At 43.4% G+C, this 20856-nt stretch overlaps 1 protein-coding gene across 5 annotated transcripts in view; it reads right to left on the bottom strand.

Annotated features, from left to right (window-relative positions):
* The window catches only part of LOC135504303 (histone deacetylase 7-like), a 76631-nt gene extending 65340 nt beyond the window's left edge, over window positions 1-11291 (bottom strand). For 4 of the 5 annotated variants that reach the window (XM_064922733.1, XM_064922728.1, XM_064922731.1 and 1 more), the window contains exon 1: window positions 11060-11290. Coding sequence is in view for 4 of the 5 variants with exons in the window: in XM_064922728.1 (XP_064778800.1) it covers window positions 11060-11078 (19 nt within the window). In the remaining variant the exon portion in view is untranslated. Of the gene's footprint in view, window positions 1-11059 lie in introns of all 5 variants that reach the window. The other variant, XM_064922730.1, reaches the window with a different exon arrangement.
* Between the last annotated feature and the right edge of the window lie 9565 nt (window positions 11292-20856).

The following is a 20856-nucleotide window of genomic DNA, read 5'->3' as shown; positions in this document are numbered from 1 at the left end:
CTTTGTATAACAGTAATGATATAAACAGTGACGTTTAGATTAAAACATTCGAATGACAGTTGCCTGCATTGTTTGTAGAGAAGAGTAGAATACAATGTGAGGGTTTGAGAAGGAGGTTGAGCATCACCTGCATGGGTTGTGTATTTTGAGGACAGGAAATGACAAAGTGCTCAATGAGATGAGAGTTTAGTTAATCTTTCAAAGGCTGTTTTCCCAGCTTGAGCACTGCTTTTATTTCCACTCAGCATCTGTGATCCAGTTTCCAAGCCCACCAGTAAAACAAACCGTTCATGCACACCAAAAACGAAACCTAACCCATACTCACCTTTAAATGCATAAGCTCAGGGGGAGCCCAGCACCCTTACCAGAAATCCTCCCAAAGTGTGGGTGTTTATGTATGTGTGCGTTTGTGTGGTTTGTCTTGTCAATTACACAATTCCCCAATCTGAATCACATCCGGTATGAGCTGAAAATAACGAGAACACAGCCTGTGTGACAGTGAAACGGCACAGCAGTCTAGCAGCCCACAGCAAGATACACACACACCAGTGTAGGCTCCTCAGAGGAGGAAGGGGAGAACCATCCTCCTCAGTGAATTGCATAAAGATAAAAAGAGTGAAACATTAAAGTTAGGGTTAGATTAAACTATAATACATATAATCACATCACCAAATAATTAATTCAAAACGCACTGTTTTGCAATGAAGCCTACAGTAGCCTCAACAGCACTCTGTAGGGTAGCTCCATGGTGTAGCCGGAGGACAGCTAGCTTCAGTCCTCCTCTGGGTACATTGACTTCAATACAAAACCCTGGAGGCTCATGGTTCTCACCCCCTTCTATAGACTTACAATGTAATTATGACAACATCCGGAGGATGTCCTCCAACCTATCAGAGCTGTTGCAGCATGAACTGACACGTTGTCCAAACAATCAAAGGATCAGAGAATGAATCTAGTACTGAAAGCACAAGTTACAGCTAGCTTAGCACTGCAGTGCATAAAATGTGGTGAGTAGTTGACTGCTAAACTGCATGATTGGAGCGGGTTTACTAACGCGTTAGTTCTAGTAGCTATGTTGACTAGGACGTTAGCTAATATGGTGGTAACAATGTAGGCTGTGTGTAGCGGTTATGGTATGACGGTTTGGCTTGGAAAGTTTTTTTCCCCTGGTCACTGTTGTGTTGTGCAAGCGAAGGGAAAAGGTGAGAGGAGGAAAGCGCGTAGATGCACGAAGGAGTTATACAATGAGCAAAGTGATCATGCTGTTTATGTGGCTGCTATGAAAGTGAACTGTGTTTGCGGGTGATCAGGGATGTATTCAATCTGCCATTCCTGTTAAAAAAATGAGACAATTCTTAAACAGAAGCAAATGTGGATAAACCTACCTGAATTTGTCCAATAGCAACTCTTGTTTGCAATTGTTGGACTAATGATTACACCTGTAGATCAGCTAGATGCAAGCAAGAGTGTGCAAGGCGTTATTGAATGTCAGTCTGTCACCTTAATTACTAAGAGTGTTCATGACCTGTGCAACTACATTGTAAACCATAATTCGTTGGCTAGGTTATAGCAACCTCATGGTGGGTACAGGGAAAAATCAAGTATCATGTAGTAGCCTAAACCAGGGCTCTCTAGCCCTGCTGCCGTTCTGTAGGTTTTTGCTCCAACCCCAATCTAGCGCACCTGATTCTAATAATCAGCTGGTTGATAAGCTTAATCATCTTAGTTACAACTGGGGTTGGAGTGAAAACCTACAGGAAGGTAGCTCTCCAGGATTGGAAAACCCTGGCCTAAACCTATTGATGTTACATTGAGCTGTGTGAATCCAAATGCTGTAATAGAAATAAGGCCACACTCCGAAATAAAGAAAATCGTCCACCCTCATCTTAAACGGCACCGTTGGCCACTGCACACACATATGATCAAACACAGGCACAAGCTTAGGTTCACAGGAGGCAAGGCGCTGGCCAAAGTGAACCACGCTGTATGTAACACCCAAATGGAAAAGACAGCAGTGGTCAATCTGTTTCTCTAGACTGATGCTAAACTATTTTATTTTCCCCAGATGAATCAGTGCCTAATTTTTGATAACAATCTTTGAAAGCCAATGCAACCCACTCTTAGGACTTCCAAGAATTTAATTGAATCAAATTTATCCAAAATGTCCAAACAGAAGCTAGACTCAGAGAGGACACTGTGAAAACATGTTGAAATGTATTTTTTGTAAGATTCTTAGCATTTTTCAGATGTCAGTTAATTTGAGAGGAAGAGGCCTCTATGTTAGTTCTATATGTACAGGATGTGGTCAGCTGTGTTCTACATGTGCGTAGTTAACTCCCACCTGCACAATTACACAACCTAACAAGGATTCACTCTCTCACACAGTTTTAAATCACACAGTCAAATCACTACACAAAATAAGTCAAAGCTTCCAAAAAGATGCAAGATGAGTACTCTCAAATACATTTCCCAAACCAAGTTCCACGGCAAGATCGTGGGCTTCCTCTAAGTTACATTAGAATAGGCAAGATGTACTTTTCTGTATATTCCAAGTCATTTAACTAGATACAGATATTATTTTAGGCCTTTCAGGATCAGACCTGGCAACCTCTGCCCCAGATCACAAGGTGGTCCAGAGAGGATGGAGGCAGACAGGGATGGAGGGAGGAGGAAGCCAGGATGAAGGCAGCCATTGTCTGGGTACCAGGCAGGGCTCAGCTGGGCCCCTGGGACACCAAGCTCCATGCTGTGGCACCATGCGGCACTCGGGTTAGAGTAAACACTGAGCCCAGCCTCTAGCCTAAACCTTCAGTACTGGTTATTGTCTCTGAGCAGGCAGGCAGACACACACACACACACACACACACACAATCTAAATAATGTCCATCAATGAAATACAAGGTCAAATTTAGATTCAGCTAAGATCGTCTTTGTCAGCCCTACTTCTCAGAATGGCAGCAACAGCGCAGTCAACTGTTAGGCTATGTCTTTTTGCTGAAATGTAGTTCCTGATAATGACATGTCTGATGTGTTAATTTAAATCAAAGTCAATCATGTGAGTCGAAAAGGGATAGAAACCATGCTAAAACTGAACAAAAACAACTACACAGAAATCAATGGCACTGGGATCTAAAATATATAAGGTTCTATCTGCAAAAAGATGATACTGAGATAACTGGCTTCAAAGTTCCGAACCCTCATTGGTTTGAATGGTGTCAGAAATTTGAATTGTGGTATTTAGAGAAATATATAGGTAGAGAACATTGAACAGAACAAGGATACGTCAATAATTACATTGACAAAAATGCAGATAAAACCTTAACCTCCCGACATACAATACCGGTCCAAAGTTTTAGAACACCTACTCATTCAAGGGTTTTTCTTTATTTTTACTATTTTCTACATTGTAGAATAATAGTGAAGACATCAAAACTATGACACAACACATATGGAATCATCATCAAAAAAGTGTTAAATCAAAATATATTTTATATTTGAGATTCTTCAAATAGCCACCCTTTGCCTTGATGAAAGCTTTGCATCATCTGTGGATCTGTTGGGGCAGTATGCAAATTGGAGTGGGTCTAGGGTTTCTGGGATAATGGTGTGGATGCGAGCCATGACCAGCCTTTCAAAGCACTTCATGGCTACAGATGCGAGTGCTACGGGTCGGTAGTCATTTAGGCAGGTTACCTTAGCGTTCTTGGACACAGGAACTATGGTGGTCTGCTTAAAACATGTTGGTATTACACTCGGACAAAGAGAGGCTGAAAATGTCAGTGAAGACACTTGCCAGTTGGTCAGCGCATGCTCACAGTATACGTCCTGGTAATCTGTCTGGCCCTGCGGCCTTGAGAATGTTGACCTGTTTAAAGGTCTTACTCACATCGGCTGCGGAGACCGTGATCACACAGTCTCCCGGAACAGCTGGTGCTCTCATGCATATTTCAGTGCCATTTGCCTCGAAGCGAGCATAGAAGTAGTTTACCTCGTCTGGTAGGCTCGTGTCACTGGGCAGCTCTTGGCTGTGCTTCCCTTTGTAATCTGTAATGGTTTGCAAGCCCTGCTACATCCGACGAGCGTCTGAATCGCACTACACCGGTTCTATCTTAGTCCCGTATTGAAGCTTTTCCTGTTTGATGGTTTGTCAGAGGACATAGCGCGATTTCTTATAAACTTCTGGGTTAAAGTCCTGCTCCTTGAAAGCGGCAGCTCTAGCCTTTAGCTCAGTGTGGATGTTGCCTGTAATCCATGGCTTCTGGTTGGGGTACGTACAGTCGCTGTGGAGACGTAGTCATTGATGCACTTATTGATGAATTCAATGACTGATGTGGTGTACTCCTCAAAGCCATCGGAGGAATCCCGGAACATATTCCAGTCTGTGGAGCAAAACAGTCTTGTAGCTTAGCATCTACTTCATCTGACCACTTTTTTATTGATCCAGTTCATTTTAGCTTGTAAGCAGGAATCAGGAGGATATAATTATGGTAAGATTTGCCAAATGGAGGGCGAGTGAGAGCTTTGTATGCGTCTCTGTGTGTGGATTAAAGGTGGTCTAGAGGTTTTTTTCCCCTCTGGTTGCACATTTACATGCTGATAGAAATTTGGTAAAACGGATTTAAGTTTCTCTACATTAAAGTATCCGGCTACTAGGAGCGCCGCCTCTGGGTGAGCGTTTTCTTATGGCAGAATACAACTCATTCAATGCTGTCTTAGTGCCAGCCTCTGACTGTGGTGGTATATAAACAGCTACGACAAATACAGATAAACTTTCTATGTAGATAGTGTGGTCTACAGCTTATCAGGAGATACTCTACCTCAGGCGAGCAATAGCTCGAGACTTCCTTAGATATCGTGCACCAGCTGTTATTTACAAAAATACATAGACCGCCACCCCTTCTCTCACCAGACGTCGCTGTTCAATCCTGCCGGTACGGCGTATAATACTGTTGTCGTTCAGCCACGACTCCGTGAAGCATAAGATATTGCCGTTTTGAATGTCCCGTTGGTAGTTTAATCTTGCCCGTAAGTCATCTATTTTATTCTCCAAAGATTGCATGTTAGTTAGCAGAATGGAAGGAAGTGGGGGTTTATTCGATCGCCTAGGAATTCTCGGAAGGCAGCCTGACCTTTGGCCCCTTTTCTCCGCCTCCTCTCATTCCCGAGAAAGCAGTATATCGTTCACATCGGGCTCGTTAAAGGAGAAAAGGATTCTGCCAGTCCATGGTTAGTAATCGCAGTCCTGATGTCCAGAAGTTATTTTCGGTCATAAGAGACGGTAATGACAACATTATGTACAAAATACGTTTAAAAAAAAAAATCAGTTACAAAAAATGCAAATAAACAAACAAAAAAACAATCGGTTGGGGACACGTAAAACCTCTGCCTTCTTCTCCAGCGCCATTATCACTTGAGTGCCAGTTCCATCATAGCGCTCGATGGTTTTTAAGACTGCACTTGAAGAAACTTTTTTTCCAAATTGACTGACCTTCATGTCTTAAAGTAATGATGGACTGTTTCTCTTTGCTTATTTGAGCTGTTCTTGCCATAATATGGACTTGGTCTTCTACCAAATAGGGCTATAGTCTGTATATCCCACTACCTTGTCACAACACAACTGATTGGCTCAAACGCATTAAGAAGGAAATAAATTCTACAAATTCACTTTTAACAAGGGACACCTGTTAATTGAAATGTTTCCAGGTGACTACCTTGAGAGAAAGCCAAGAGTGTGAAAAGCTGTCAAGGCAAAGGGCAGCTATTTGAAGAATCTCAAATATAAAATATATTTTGATTTGTTTAACACTTTTTTTGGTTACTACATGATTCCATATGTGTTATTTCATAGTTTTGATCTCTTCACTATTACTGTACAATGTAGAAAATAGTAAAAATAAAGAAAAACCCTTGAATGAGTAGGTGTTCTCAAACTTTTGACCGGTAGTGTGCCTTCATACACATACAGTATACAGAAGTGTATGTCAGCGTTCAGTCAGTCAGGCACACACAACACAAGCACAGTGTGTCTTTGTCATTGTGACCTTTAGTGAAACCTCTTGGCCCTTGAATGCCAGCCAAACCCGGCCATATGAAACAACTATATCCGATTACATCTCTCTCTGCCTGCCCTGGCCTCAATGCATCTACTCTACACTCTTGTCTCCAACACACAGAAACACACGCACACACTCATTTACAAACAGGGACTTTTAGTTTTTCTGATGTCTAGTACAATGTCTGATCAAGATGACCAGGGAAGGGGTAGCATAGCTATAAAGCCATCCATTTAGGGAGTTTAATCCGATTCGATGTGGCATTCAGCTACCGGGAGACCAGAGGTTGCCAACAGTGGTGGTTGTTGTTTAGTGTAAAATGTCAGGCCAACAGCCTGAGCTTACCACAACTCATGTAACACCCTGCCTCTCAACTGATCTTTACACACACAATTTAACATTCTGTTGTATAAATGATGCCTTATAGGCCTACTCCATCACCACTGAACAAATGATCAAGATAAGAGATATCCACACTAATTCAGCATCTAAGTGTATATGGTTTAAGAAATAATACAGATGTTGTTTTCTCACTATCTAAATATAGGCATGGTTGTGAATGGGTTTCTTCCTGAATAGAGCTTTTTAGAATTTAAATTTGTGAATTTTCCTCTATATTTGTGTATATAAATGAGATCATTTTAAATCTGTGGAGTATGACTCATAGTTCACCAATATGAAACACAATGCACAGTGTAGTGACTTTATGCAGAAAACCTCCTGGTAAATATCCTTGAACAGAAACACTAGCCCGTGGGAGAGTGAAACAGTACAAAACATTAAGGACACCTTCCTAATATTGAGTTGCACCTGGTCAGTCATGTCAAGGAAAGAGCAGATATCCTTAATGTTTTGTACACTCAGTGTATGTCAATTGATAGGCTTCTACTTTGTTACTGCAGTGTGAGAGAAAAAAACTAAAAGCTGGAAAGGGAGAGGAGGGAGTAGTGTGTCTGCTGTGAGGTCCCAGTGGCCAGCATGGTCCTTCTCTTTAAGAAGCCAACAGGAATGTGATGAATATTGGATAAGGAGTTATGGAAGCAGCCATACAGTTATAACACTAAGAGTATTTTGAGAGCGAGAGAGAAGGGACTTTTTTGCAGGACAGTTTTTTGAGAATGAGATCAGTGGAAGTTTAGAGAAGGGTGGAGTCGCATGTCTGTGTGTACTGTGTGTGTGTTTGAAAGAGGTTGACAGAAATTGGATAACAGGGTGTGCAAGCTTTGTAAAAGCAGGGAGCAGCAGTGAGGGAGGGTGTGGTCTGGGTTTACAGTACAGGATTGTGAGTCATTCCACATCTACACCAAGCCAATATTCCAATGCTGCTGCAAGACTAAAGCACATTCTGTACAACAGTAAGGCCTGAAAAAGAATCTCAACTCTCTGACAAGCACTTAGCACCTTGGTGGAAATCCCATGTTACAAGTTTTAAATGAGAAAAGGGCTCAGTCGGTTAAGAATAGGCCATTTTTGGGGGTCTTCTTTGGTTTTATGATAAAACAAATATAATGTTCTCCTCTTAACCCTGTGTGTGGTTCTGCACAATATGGTAAAACTACTGTGCACACTCTTTGTAGTAAAATTATGCACTCTGTTCTCTGTTATATGGCTACATGAAGAAACAGTCGAACCGGAACCAGTTTGGTATAATCCTGTCACTGAGGCAAAGTTCCATCAGGTTTATTTACAGTAGTATCCCTTCATCTTACAGTACAGAAACCAAAACATCCCTGTACACATACATTACTAACTGTAGTGGACACCAATTAGGAGCATGATGGTGAGCATACTGTATGTCAGTTGGCCCTCGCTTATCTGTCACACGTACATCTACTTCATACACAGATACTTCATACACACTAATTCGCAGGGACACGCATAAACACATTTTCCATGTTTTTTAGTGTCCATTCATTCACTAACGTGGTGGGCGGGTGTGTGAGAGCGAGCGTCTGAAACATACGGCCGTGTCAGAGGCCCAACTGGAACGTCTCGGTTACAGCAGCTCATCCTCGACATTATCAGCAGCTCTGTTCACACTCAGTACCCCACCTGGCTCATAGAGTCACTTTCCAAAACCAAAGAAAACAGCCCACGCGGTGGTCTCTCTAGAATAGTTATCAACCTCAACTGTTGTCATGAGAAGAAAAAAAAGTCAAGCAAAGTAAATCTCCTACTCAAATGGAACTTGACACTGATTTCATGCATTTCTTTTGTAGACAATATGTAGACAATATCAATATGGTACGAGAGAACAAAATAGCCCAGGGGGAATCCCAGAGGGGCACCACAATATCTGTAACGACATTTAGAATGAGATTTCATATCTCAACAATAACAAGACAAAGAAGGTGGGTGTTGGAAACGGAAATCCAAAAACAGCCTGTCACTCTCTCTCCTGTTGTCTTTCCTTTGTCTCTCTTTGCATCGGTTACTTGTATGATGCCAAGGAAGCGGTTGCCTATCTAGTCCTTGTATGTGATAACTGTATGTACCTAGAATTATATAAAATGTCACATGAGTACGAAGTTAAAATACTTTCTGATTGTAACGATCAACACTGTTTGTTATGAGGCCTGAAGTTCAGCATCTGTAGTTACACTCTATCACCAGAGGGGGGCAGGCAGTCAGGTAGGCAATCACTCCACTGTTTTATCTGTCTCCTCTGGACCATTTGCTGCCCTGTGGCTTCATCTTCTCCATGATCCCTTTAACTCCACCTCATTACTCTCAACCCCTTCATCTGAATCACCTCTTCACTCAAAGACTTCATGTGGACTCCACAGGGATAAGAACATCTCTGGAATACCAAACACAACAAAACAACAGGTTGGCTATAATTTCCCAACTTCCATATTGATTCACTAGGCACAAATCAGGCCTCCCCTTGTCTATCGTCCAACATCAAATACACCAAACAAGTTTGCCATAGATACACAACCCTTGGATGGCAACGTGCAAACTTTCCGTGTCGCTCCATGTGTTTTGAGACGTGAGTGACATTTTACACCAGACCAATACCCACCCTGCCCCCTGCCTTCACTCTCAGCTTGGACTCCAAGCTCCAACACAGCCCTCCGTGCCTGGGAATAGAGGGGAGAGAGAACCATATCCTGACAGGATATCCTGCTCTGAACTCCTGCTCCTGGGCTCCATGTGACCCCTTAACCCTTCCTGACCTACAGCTATAGACACAGCTCAGACCCAGCACACGCAGCCACTGTGCACCCTCCACACCACTATGCTACCTCCAGTCTGAAAGAGGTGTTACTCGGTAGGGCATTAAATCACAGCCACTCTGATCAAAATAATTGTGTGTGGGTGAGTGTGCATGCCTATCCTTGTGTGTTGCGAGCTGTTCACATGCTGAGAGTGGAAGAGGGTTCCCAGTGGACGCAGCACAGGGTTGCCCAGAGACTGGAGTGGAAATCAACACTTCCTGCCAGGACAGGAAGGGCTACTGCTGTTGCCCCTTATCACTGACTACACCAGGCTGCCCTGCCAGCAGGAAGGAAGAGATGAGTGACAGACAGCGACAGTCAGATTGAGGGATAAGACAAAGGCTACATGGATAGAAAGTACGATAAATTGATAGGATTAGAGTGGAATGTAAGGGATGTGGATAGGGAATGATAGGCTACTCTAAATTGAGGTGCCACATTATCAGCCTGATTAAGGTATCGGTTATGGTTGGTGACAAAAATACACAAAACTAACAACTAAGATTAGATAGAAAGCATCTTTGAGATTGTCTGTTTGTACAGTATATGAACGTAAAACAAATCTGCATGCGGTTCATTGTGGAGAGTGATCGATTTTGAGTTTGTAGTGACAAGGTGGTTAAATACTGTATGTATCGCCATAGCAAACCCCTGGTGTTATTATGATAACATGCAGGACACCGTCAGCGGCTAAGCATCGACTTCCCCCAGCCTACGCATAGTCAAGTTAACTCTGCTACCCCTCCAACAGTTGTGTATGCAAAGGGAAACAGTGTTTGGGAGCAGGGTGAGGAAGGTCTCAGCACTCAGCACTTGGGATTGTCCCAGATGAACACAAGCCACTCCCTCCCTTTCAAAAAAGCCCATGGCAGAGGCCAGAGCACCCTCCTCTCCGGTTCCCAAGTCCATGTAATCTAAGGGGATTAAGTGACATCAACAGAATAACCAAAAACAAATTCCCTCTGCCTTTAGCAGGTCCTCTCTTTGACAATTTTTCTGCCCTCTTAAAGTTAACACTCCACAAATGCGGGGTGACTCACTAGTGTGGGTGGGTCTGTTTCCAATTTTCTCACCCCTCTGCCCAAAAAAAGAAAACGTTATTCCAAAAACAACAAAACACGCAACAAAAAAAGCCACACTTAAATGTTCCACTCTATTAAAGACACAGGCCAAATTAAAGCAGCTCCATCTTGTGGCTCCGCAAACGCTTCTCATTGTTTTCCTTCCTTTCTTTGAGGGAGCGTGGGAGCACACTCAGAGCAGAGGAGAAACCTGTGCTGACAACCACAGGAGGAAGCCGGTAACATGAGCAGGGGGATGCATAATGAGTCGGGGGAGAAGAGAAGAGAGGGAAAGAAGCCAGGGAAAGGGTAAGAATGATAGAGTGAGAGAGCACTTTTACTGGGTACTAAGTTCATATCTAAAGCACGGACTTTAAAAAAACTCAAGTTTACATAGAACAAAGTTCTTACACCAGTGACTTGTTATATTAACAGCCAGTTCTCACACACAAAATAAGGCATTTCTACATACAGACTTTCTCCTTTCAAAATCGTGGGGGGAAAAAAGGTGCTATCTAGAAACTTAAAGGGTTCATCGGCTGTACCCATAGGAGAATAACCTTTTTTTGGTTGCAGGTAGAACCCTTTTGTGTTCCATATAGAACCCTTTCCACAGAGGATTCTACATGAAATCCAAAAGGGGGACAGCCGAAGAACCCTTTTGCAATCCTTTTTTCCCAGTGCATACTATCACAGTTAGAGTAGAGCTGAAGCAGGCTCTTACCAGCTCGTAGGGTGAACATCCAGTTAGGTTAGCGTCAGGGTGTCTCTACGCCATATCCAGTCCACAGCATGCAGGTCAGCTCCCTCTATCCAGGCTAGCAGGGAGAAAGTGAGGGGCGGGAACAAAAGGCACAGAGGGAGAGAGTGAGGAAGTGGGAGAAAGAGATGAACCACTGAGCTGACTGGTGGACTCTCACACACAGTCACACGTATGCCCAGCCTGTACGCAGTTGCTCCCCCCCCCCCTTATTGCTGACTCTGGGGCAGCTTATGTCAGAGTTGCCTCAGAAGCTGAAGCGGATAGTAGAGGAAGAGAAGATTAGAGTGTGGGTAGCGATGTGTGTGTGTGTGTGTGTGTGTGTGTGTGTGTGTGTGTGTGTGTGTGTGTGTGTGTGTGTGTGTGTGTGTGTGTGTGTGTGTGTGTGTGTGTGTGTGTGTGTGTGTGTGTGTGTGTGTGAGAGAGCGGAGCTGCGGCGAGGGGGGTTAAGGTAGGAGGGACCTGCACTGCTCGGAGAGGGCCGGAGGCAGTCTACTAAAGACAATGGCAGGAAACACTATATCAGGAGGCAACACACAGATGCAAAAATCATTTAAAAAGGGCAAAAAGAATGACATCCACATAGAAAACAAACTATGCCTCGACTGCAAACAATGATATACAAAACAACAATGGTAAAGATAAGAGATGTTTAGCCCTGCTGTTTGTCCTACTGTATACCAACATTACTGTTTCACTGCTAGGAATGCACACACACACACACACACACACACACAAATCATATCTTGTGATAACAGTAGCTCCCCCAGTACTCCCTGTTTAGCCTTTGCTGCTGGGCCACAACAGGCAGTAGTCTGTCCCCAGTCTGACTGCACACACAAGGGGATGGATTTCACCCTAATTCAATTTCTTCTCCAGGGGGAAAGGTGAACCAGGGGACATGGATTAACATGTCTCTTGTGGCGCTGCCCGTCTCACACTGTGGAGAGCTGATAGTAGATGGGATTAACATGTCTCTTGTGGTGCTGCCCGTCACACACTCTGGAGAGCTGATAGTAGATGGGATTAACATGTCTCTTGTGGCGCTGCCCATCTCACACTGTGGAGAGCTGATAGTAGATGGGATTAACATGTCTCTTGTGACGCTGCCCATCTCACACTGTGGAGAGCTGATAGTAGATGGGATTAACATGTCTCTTGTGGCGCTGCCCATCTCACACTGTGGAGAGCTGATAGTAGATGGGATTAACATGTCTCTTGTGACGCTGCCCATCTCACACTGTGGAGAGCTGATAGTAGATGGGATTAACATGTCTCTTGTGGCGCTGCCCATCTCACACTGTGGAGAGCTGATAGTAGATGGGATTAACATGTCTGTTGTGGCGCTGCCCGTCTCACGCTGTGGAGAGCTGATAGTAGATGGGATTAACATGTCTCTTGTGGCGCTGCCCGTCTCACACTGTGGAGAGCTGATAGTAGATGGGATTAACATGTCTCTTGTGGCACTGCCTGTCTCACACTGTGGAGAGCTGATAGTAGATGGGATTAACATGTCTCTGGTGGCGCTGCCCGTCTCACACTGTGGAGAGTTGATAGTAGATGGGATGATTAGCTAATTGTTAGTAAACTGTTGACTGGGTCAGTTTGACTAATTAGTCTGCAGTCTTGTGGATCAAACTAGAGAGCAGAGTTCCATTAACGAAACCAGTCCAAGCCCTTCACATTCATTACTGTAATACGACATGATAAATTGGCTGCAGGTTATGAAGACTGTTCAAGCCAGATGAATTTCATTCTGGAAAAATAAAACAATGCTGTGCGTCACTGTCGGCAGAGCAGCGTGGCAAACACAGTGAACGTGTTTATCATTAACAAGACTAAATACATGGCTGAGGTCCTACTAAAGTGGGTACGTAACATGGACACTCACAAACACCTACAGATGTGGATGTGTGATGTTTGCAGTGATTGATCTGTGTCCTCTCCTCTCTGTTAAGTTTACCAACCTCTCTGCTAAGCCTTAAATCCAACGCTGCTCTCCAACTGACAGGAGAGAGGAGGCACTAAGTCTAGACTCCCTGTAGCCCTGCTTACAATGTACACCGCTTTGAAAGAGATGTGGAATGAATATACATGATCTTCTTACGCAATGTTTACTTCCAAAAATTGGAACCATGCAACCGTGTGGTTGATGGGGAATGTACAGTATTTGAAAAATAACTTCATCTTTGAATCTGAGTGTAGGGGATGTAATGTGAAAATATTATTTTCTGAATCTAGATTTCATGATACTGTAGATCTGTCTGTTAGAGAACATGGTGTGGAATATATATCATTCTAGTCTAGGTGGATGTTGACACGATACTAAAGGCCACAGTTAAATGAGTGTAGAAGTAGAAAGCCACTAAGGAAAGGTACTGATCTCAGTGAGACTGGGGGGGGATCTGTGGAGCGGAACCCATACACTTTTAGGAAATAAAAAAAGGTGCTATCCAGAACCTAAAAGGGTTCATCAGTTGTCCCCATAGGAGAATCCTTTGAAGAAACCTTTTGAGTACCATGTAGAACCGTTTACACAGAGGGTTCGATATGGAACCAAAAAGGGTTCTCCTATGGGGACAACTAAAGAACCCTTTTGGAAGCCTTAGAGTATGAATGGAATGTTTCACTGACGGACTGTTGCTCTATTTGTTACTTTGTCTATCAGCTTTATTTTCATCACACAAATTAGTGAACCATGGATTTATAAAACTAAACTGTATGACAGTGGCTAGGGGGATGTCTTATTTTACATTCCCCTCACTGTATCCTGAAACGAGCTCCGTTACAATCCCTTTGTAAAATGCAACATAAAAAAAAAGAAAATGTGACGACTCCCCTTTGGGAAAGAGGAATTCCTTCTCTGGGCTGGAACCAAGTCAACCTCCCTTTCTCCTGCTTCATTTAGGCTTTCATCTTGTTTAATACTGGCCTGTACACAACCCTTACAACCAGTCAAATAAATCTACCCCTATGATAACAATACTCAGATTGTTTTTGGATCACTGTGCATTCAGCTGCAGACTCCTATTTCATTTCTAGTATAATTTGTCGCTTCCTCTTCCGCATACTGACAAAGAATCTTCAACATTTAAATAACAATATGGTGGAAAGAAAAACATGGGGAACTGAGGACATAGAATGACAGAGGAAACAGTCCAGTGGGATTAATACACACATAGCGAGAGGAAGAGGGAGAGATTCTGTGAGAGGTGGGCAGAGAGTCCCAGCGGGGTCCTGGTGTCTGTGTGGTCTGGTCCGGCTGTGTATGTGGTGCTGTTGGGAAACAGGTCTGACTCACTACAGCACACAGAACCACAGTAACGCTGTGTAGCCTTCAGCTTCACATGCAACCAGAACAGAGCAAGAATGCATGCTCTTCTCTCGTCCTCCATGTCCAATCCCTCCCTCCCTATTGCCTAGGCTGCAGATGCTTGCCTGGGCCTGGGTTAAAATCTCTGAGGCCCATCTTTAAGACCATATCTGACGATTGCAGCAGACAAAGCTCTCAGCTCAAGGACATAGTGGTGGGTTTAACAGCATGTTTTGGATGCTTCTGCACCATGTATTAAACACCAATATCAGTCACACAAGAGGATGTTTAACATCTCCAGATGGGTTAAAATCTGGTACATCATGTCCCCTCTGTCATCCTCAACTGGATCACATGGTCAAACCATGGTTGAGCACAGGTCCAATCGGCTTGGTCTGGTCCTGAGAGTTGAGAAAGTTGAGTTGAGAGGCCATGGTGGATAATGCTAATTAATGCTGGTCGTGGTTGTGATGGAAGAGCAGACATAACCCTTTGACCCCCTGACCTTAGTGATGAATCTGAGATTCATAATGGATTCCGTGGAGACAGAGACCCTGGGCTGCTGCTGCTCACTCAGAGAGCCTACTCTTTCTGTTCCACCAAGTGGAACATATCTACCTGCTGTTGGAAAGAAAGAAAAATGATAAAAAAATGTATTCTATCGCTTTGTTTCACGGAGGAGGAATTAGTTGGGAAATAGTTTTAATCCCGTTTTAATTTTGACACGGCCAGAACTCAAACTCAAAAACATTATTAAGAACAGAAAAAAAAGTGAACAGAACATAAAGGTGTGTTGAGAAGGCGATTTTAAAGGGCTGGTGCTCTTTTTTTCTCCGGTACAGCCAACAGGCATTTGGGGCGGAACAGCCAGGCGACTGTAGAGGGCCCCAACCCCATCTGCTTTTGTAGGTCACCATTACATCAGCATGTTTATGGAAAAGACTTAGAAACACTTTTTATCTTGACCTACTTTTAGATGTATGTATGTGGCAATACTCTGGTTTCTCAACATTATTCACTGTATCAATTATAGAGTAAGGTTACCTTGGTTTCCAGTAGTAAGAGAGAGAAATTGCATCAATGGATGCGCAGATTAGAATATTCCCTTATTAATGAAGTTCAAAAGTAATATGTAAGAAGTTAGGGTGCACATTATGTGAAGGGGTTGGGACTCTTCGGGATCGGTGACACCCCCCCACCCCCCCACGGACCGTTGAGCTAACGTGCCCTAATGTGATTAGCATGAGGTTGTAAGTAACAACAACATTTCCCAGGACATAGACACATCTGACATGGGCAGAAAGCTTAAATTCTTGTTAATCTAACTGCAATGTCCCATTTACAGTAGATATTGCAGTGAAATAATATCATGTGATTATTTGAGGAGAGTGCACAGTTATGTACTTGAAAATGTATCAATAAACCAGTTAGGCACATTTGGGCAAACTTGATACAACATTTTGAACAGAAATGCAATGGTTCATTAGATCAGTCTAAAACTTTGAACATACACTACTACCATCTAGCGGCCAACATCTAAATTGCGACTAAACTGGAAAAATACATTCTGGGCCTTCTCTTGCATTTCAAAGATGATTAAAATATATATAACAAATTCGCATGTTTTTTTCTTTGCATCATATTTTACCAGATCAAATGTGTGTTATTCTCCTACATTAGTTTCACATTTCCACAAACTTCACGGTGTTTCCTTTCAAATTAGATGAAGAATATGCATATCCTTGCTTCAGGTCCTGTGCTACAGGCAGTTAGATTTGGGTATGTCATTTTAGGCGAAAGAGATTGGCTATTGGGAGAGCGCTCTCAGACAGACGAGTCGGAGGGTTTGGGTCTGGTATTATGTGATGAATGACTCCATGTTGACTGGTCCCAGGGGTTAAGTACTGACTCTGGCCTCTCAGGGAGTGCAACCTGGCCTCAGAGTATTTCGTATAATTCAGTAAATGTGACCAACTGCCTTGATTCAGTCTTATGTAACAACATTGGATAAAAGCAGAGACACAGAGCTACAAAATGGTATATCATATACTGCATTTGAGGAACAATAGGAAAGTAATTCCGCTTTGAATGTTAATAAACTTACAACTTCACTTTTTGAGAAAATGGCCTTTGAATATTTGGTACCTACTGGAGTGCTCCTCTCTGTCTATACCCATTCAACATCATTCACACCCTCTTAAGCTTTAGCCCCACCCATATTTTAAATATATATTTTTTAATTCTTTATTTAATTAGGCAAGTCAGTTAATTAAGAACAAATTCTTATTTTACAATGACGGCCTACCCCGGCCAAACCATCCCCTAACCCGGATGATGGTGGGCCAATTGTGCACCGCCCTATAGGACTCCTAATCACGGCCGGTTATGATACAGCCCGGGATCAAACCAGGGTCTGTAGTGATGCCTCTTGCACTGAGATGCAGTGTCTTGGACCGCAGCGCCAACAATATTTGATCTGAGCATTCTGTTCTAACAGTCAAGTACTCAAGCTAACTAGCTAACAGTGAGAGAACTGCACACTGACCGTTTCTCACCCAAGCAGGCTGTTTTTATGTTATCCAGAGTGTTGGTGACTGCAACTGTGCTGCTGGCAACAATTTACGCTTTTTGCCAACATTTACTGACACTGGCCATATTCAACGGGTGCTGAGCATTTGTACATTTGTCAGTTATTCTGCACTCTGGGACACACACATGAGAGTGCTCTGATATCGGAGTAGATCGCCAGAGTGAATTTACGAGCTCCCAGAAGACATTTCTGGCAAAAACTGTATTTAGATTTTTTGATTAATTTAACGTTCAAATGGCTCTCCTGTGAAGTAGTGACCCGTGACATACAAATGTGAGACATTCCATTTAGTATGATATCTTTCAGTATGTCTTCAATTGTGTATGTGCATCACCCATTTCGTATATGTTACGAATTTGCTAAATGTACTGCCAGTTGTGGCCCAAGACTATATGTGACCAATTCTAGCTAGGTGGCTAATGTGAACTAGGGGTTAGGGGCTGAGGTTAAGTTTAGAGGTTAAAGGGTTAGGGGCTGAGGTTAAGTTTAGAGGTTAAAGAGTTAGGGGAAGGGTTAGTTAACATGCCAAGTAGTTCCAAAGTAGCTAATAAGTACAAAGTAGTTTACGTTGCTAATGAGCTACAATCCTAAAGTTGTCTGTGATGAGATGGTTACTTAAGTTAAAAACAAAACTCTCTCTCTTATGCAACCACCCCAAACGTAAAATATCATGCTAATTTGAGTGTCATGGATTCACTTTTACTATGTTACGTCTCGTCTATGAGACCAGGCTGGGGAGCAGTGCACCACAAAGTTCACCACTGGGCACAGAAATCACTTCAATGTCTAGTTTTGATTTCCATTTGCTTCAGTTATCAACTAATGTGAATTCAATGTGAAATCAACAAAACATTTCACCATGTCATTGGATTTAGGTTATAAGTTGGGTGAAAAAAATGTAATGAAAAAAATATACAATGGCCTTACGTTGAATACTTTTTGCAATGTTGATTCAACGCCATCACATGGATATTTGGGGTTGAAATGATGTGGAAACATCCACCAGTTTTTGCTCAGTGGGTCATGTTTTTCTCTTCCCTACAGAGTAGTGCTAAACTAGAGCATGGTTTCTCTCGCCACACATAATACTCTCTCCAGCACGCATGCACGCACACACACACCTATACCGAAGATGTGAACACACACACCCTGTGCATACTCTATGTCCTACTGTCCTCCTAATATTGACGTATCTAACAGACTATTCATGGACCTTTATTGTTATTACGTCTGTGCACATTAGCTTCATTATTTCATCCCAGTAGACATTGGTGTATTACTTCTGGTCAGGAGGAAAATCATTTCCCCCTGTTACTGAAATTCCCATGGAGAGAGCGAGGAAGAGGAAGGAAAATGGCAGCAAGGAACCAGAGGCTGGATCTTCCAGGGGCCAGCAGAGCCAGTTGTCTCAGGGCAGAGACGCTGATTGGATAGTGTTCTCCCCACCGTCCGGTCGGTCCAGCCGTAAATGTAGAGGAGGAACATGGAGGGGTTTTAGAAAGCCATCAGAAAAGGCTCTGGTTTGGTAGAGACAAATGTGCTTTAGACACAGTAAGGTATTTGTGTGAGAGACTGGGTGAGGGATTGTACGTGTGTGTGCGTGGGTTGGGGTGTGTGATGGGGGATTGCTGTTCCAGTCAGCTGTGGCCTGTCTGTCAGAGACACAGCTATTTCAGATCCTCAGCCAAGTAAACATTTATCTTGCAAAATAATTATAACATCATGCAAACATGGTGCTTGAAGAGATTTGGCAGATTAACACAGTTGGTAAATGCCATAAGCATGAACACACACAAATGATAATGCACAGTGCCACCTACATACACTACATTACCAAAAGTATGTGGACACCTGCTCGTCAAACATCTCATGGCAAAATCATGGGCATTAATATGGAGTTGGTCCCCCCTTTGCTGCTATAACAGCCTCCACTCTTATGGGAAGGCTTTCCACTAGATGTTGGAACATTGCTGTGGGGATTTGCTTCCATTCAGCCGCAAGAGCATTAGTGAAGTCGGGCACTGATGTTGGGCAAGAAAGCCTGGCTTGCAGTCGGCGTTCCAATTCATCCAAAAGGTGTTCGATGGGGTTGAGGTCAGGGCTCTGTGCAGGCCACTCAAGTTCTTCCACACCGATCTTGACAAACCATATCTGTATGGACCTCACTTTGTGCACGGGGGCATTGTCATGCTGTAACAGTAATGTTCCTTCCCAAACTGTAGAAACAAAGTTGGAAACACAGAATTAACTAGAATATCATTGAATGCTGTAGAGTTCACATTTCCCTTCACTGGAACTAAGGGGCCTAGCCTGAACCAAACTTTAGCGTTGTCCTGGCATCCACCAAACCCATATTTGTCCTTTGGACTGCCAGATGGTGAAGCGTGATTCATCACTCCAGAGAATGCGTTTCCACTGCTCCGGAGTCCAATGGCGGCAAGCTTTACACCACTCCAGCCTACGCTTGGCATTGCGCATGGTGGTCTTAGCCATGTGTGTGGCTGCTCGGCCATTGAAACCCATTTCATGAAGCGACTGACGAACGGTTCTTGTGCTGATGTTGCTTCCAGAGGCAGTTTGGAACTCGATAGTGAGTGTTGCAACCGAGGACAGATGATTTTTACGTGCATTGTGCTTCAGCAAAGTCAGTCCCATTCTGTGAGCTTGTGTGGCCTACCACTTTGCGGCTGAGCATTTGACCAACTAACTTGTAGGAAAGGTGGCACCCTATGATGGTGGCATGTTGAAAGTCACTGAGCTCTTCAGTAAGGCCATTCTACTTCCAATGTTTGTCTTTGGAGATTGCATGACTGTGCGCTTGATTGTAAACACCTGTCAGCAACGGGTGTGGCTGAATTAGCGAAATCCACTAATTTGAAGGGGTGTCCACATACTTTTGTATATAGTTTATTAAGCATACATATTATAACAACTGCCCCCCAAACCAAATTCTCTCTCTTGTGCAGCAGCATGAGTAAGAGGAGCAGCTGCAGAGCTCAGGCAGGAGGAGGGAGGAATGTGAGGGGTGGACAGACCCAGAGGAGGGAGAGAGCCAGGGGCCAAGGCTCTGCCCAGATACAGTCAGTTCCCCATTCGCTAGGTTAGCAGCAGCAGGGTCCCACAGGGCTTGGCTGGTGGGGGGGGTTTAGACAGCTTTGATGGTGTGAAGCTGCAGACAGAGACTGAGGAACTACACACTGTCTCACACCCCCACACTGTCTCACATCACCAATTCTGCAACTGCATAGAGGCACTACTGATGAAGTAATCAAACGAACCTGTCACATGCAAAGATACAGGAATTTTAAGAAACACAGTACACATGGTACAGGACGGTTTCTGTTTCCACACTGAGCTAAAGGCTAGAGCTGCCACTTAAGGAGCAAGACACTAATCCAGACACTTGTAAGAAATCCCGCTACGACCTCCGATGAGCCATCTAATAAGCAAAGCGTCAATAGCCACAACCCATATGATTGCTAAATAGTTCATCAAAAAGCTACCCGGACTATCTGCATTGACCCCCTTTAGCACGTAACTATTTTGACTCATCACACGCTCCTACTAATGCTTATTATCTATCATGTTGCCGAGTCACTTTACCCCTACCTATATGTACATAGGCTCTCTACCTCAATTACCTGTACCCCTGTACCTTATGTATGTAACCAAGTTATTGTTACTCATTGTGTATTTATTCCTTGTGTTATGTTTTTACCATTTTTCTCTCGGCATTGTTGTGAAGGGCTGTAAGTATTTCACTGTTATTCTACACCTGTTGCTTACAAAGCCTGTGACAAATAAAATGTGATTTGATTCAATTGGATAAATAAATAAAAAATTGCAGACCATCACCGC

The sequence above is a fragment of the Oncorhynchus masou genome, chromosome 18 (genome assembly GCF_036934945.1).
Source record: "Oncorhynchus masou masou isolate Uvic2021 chromosome 18, UVic_Omas_1.1, whole genome shotgun sequence".
NCBI lineage: Eukaryota > Metazoa > Chordata > Actinopteri > Salmoniformes > Salmonidae > Oncorhynchus > Oncorhynchus masou.
The sequence above is the reverse complement of the archived record's forward strand: the minus strand, read 5'-3'. Positions and strand labels throughout refer to the sequence as shown.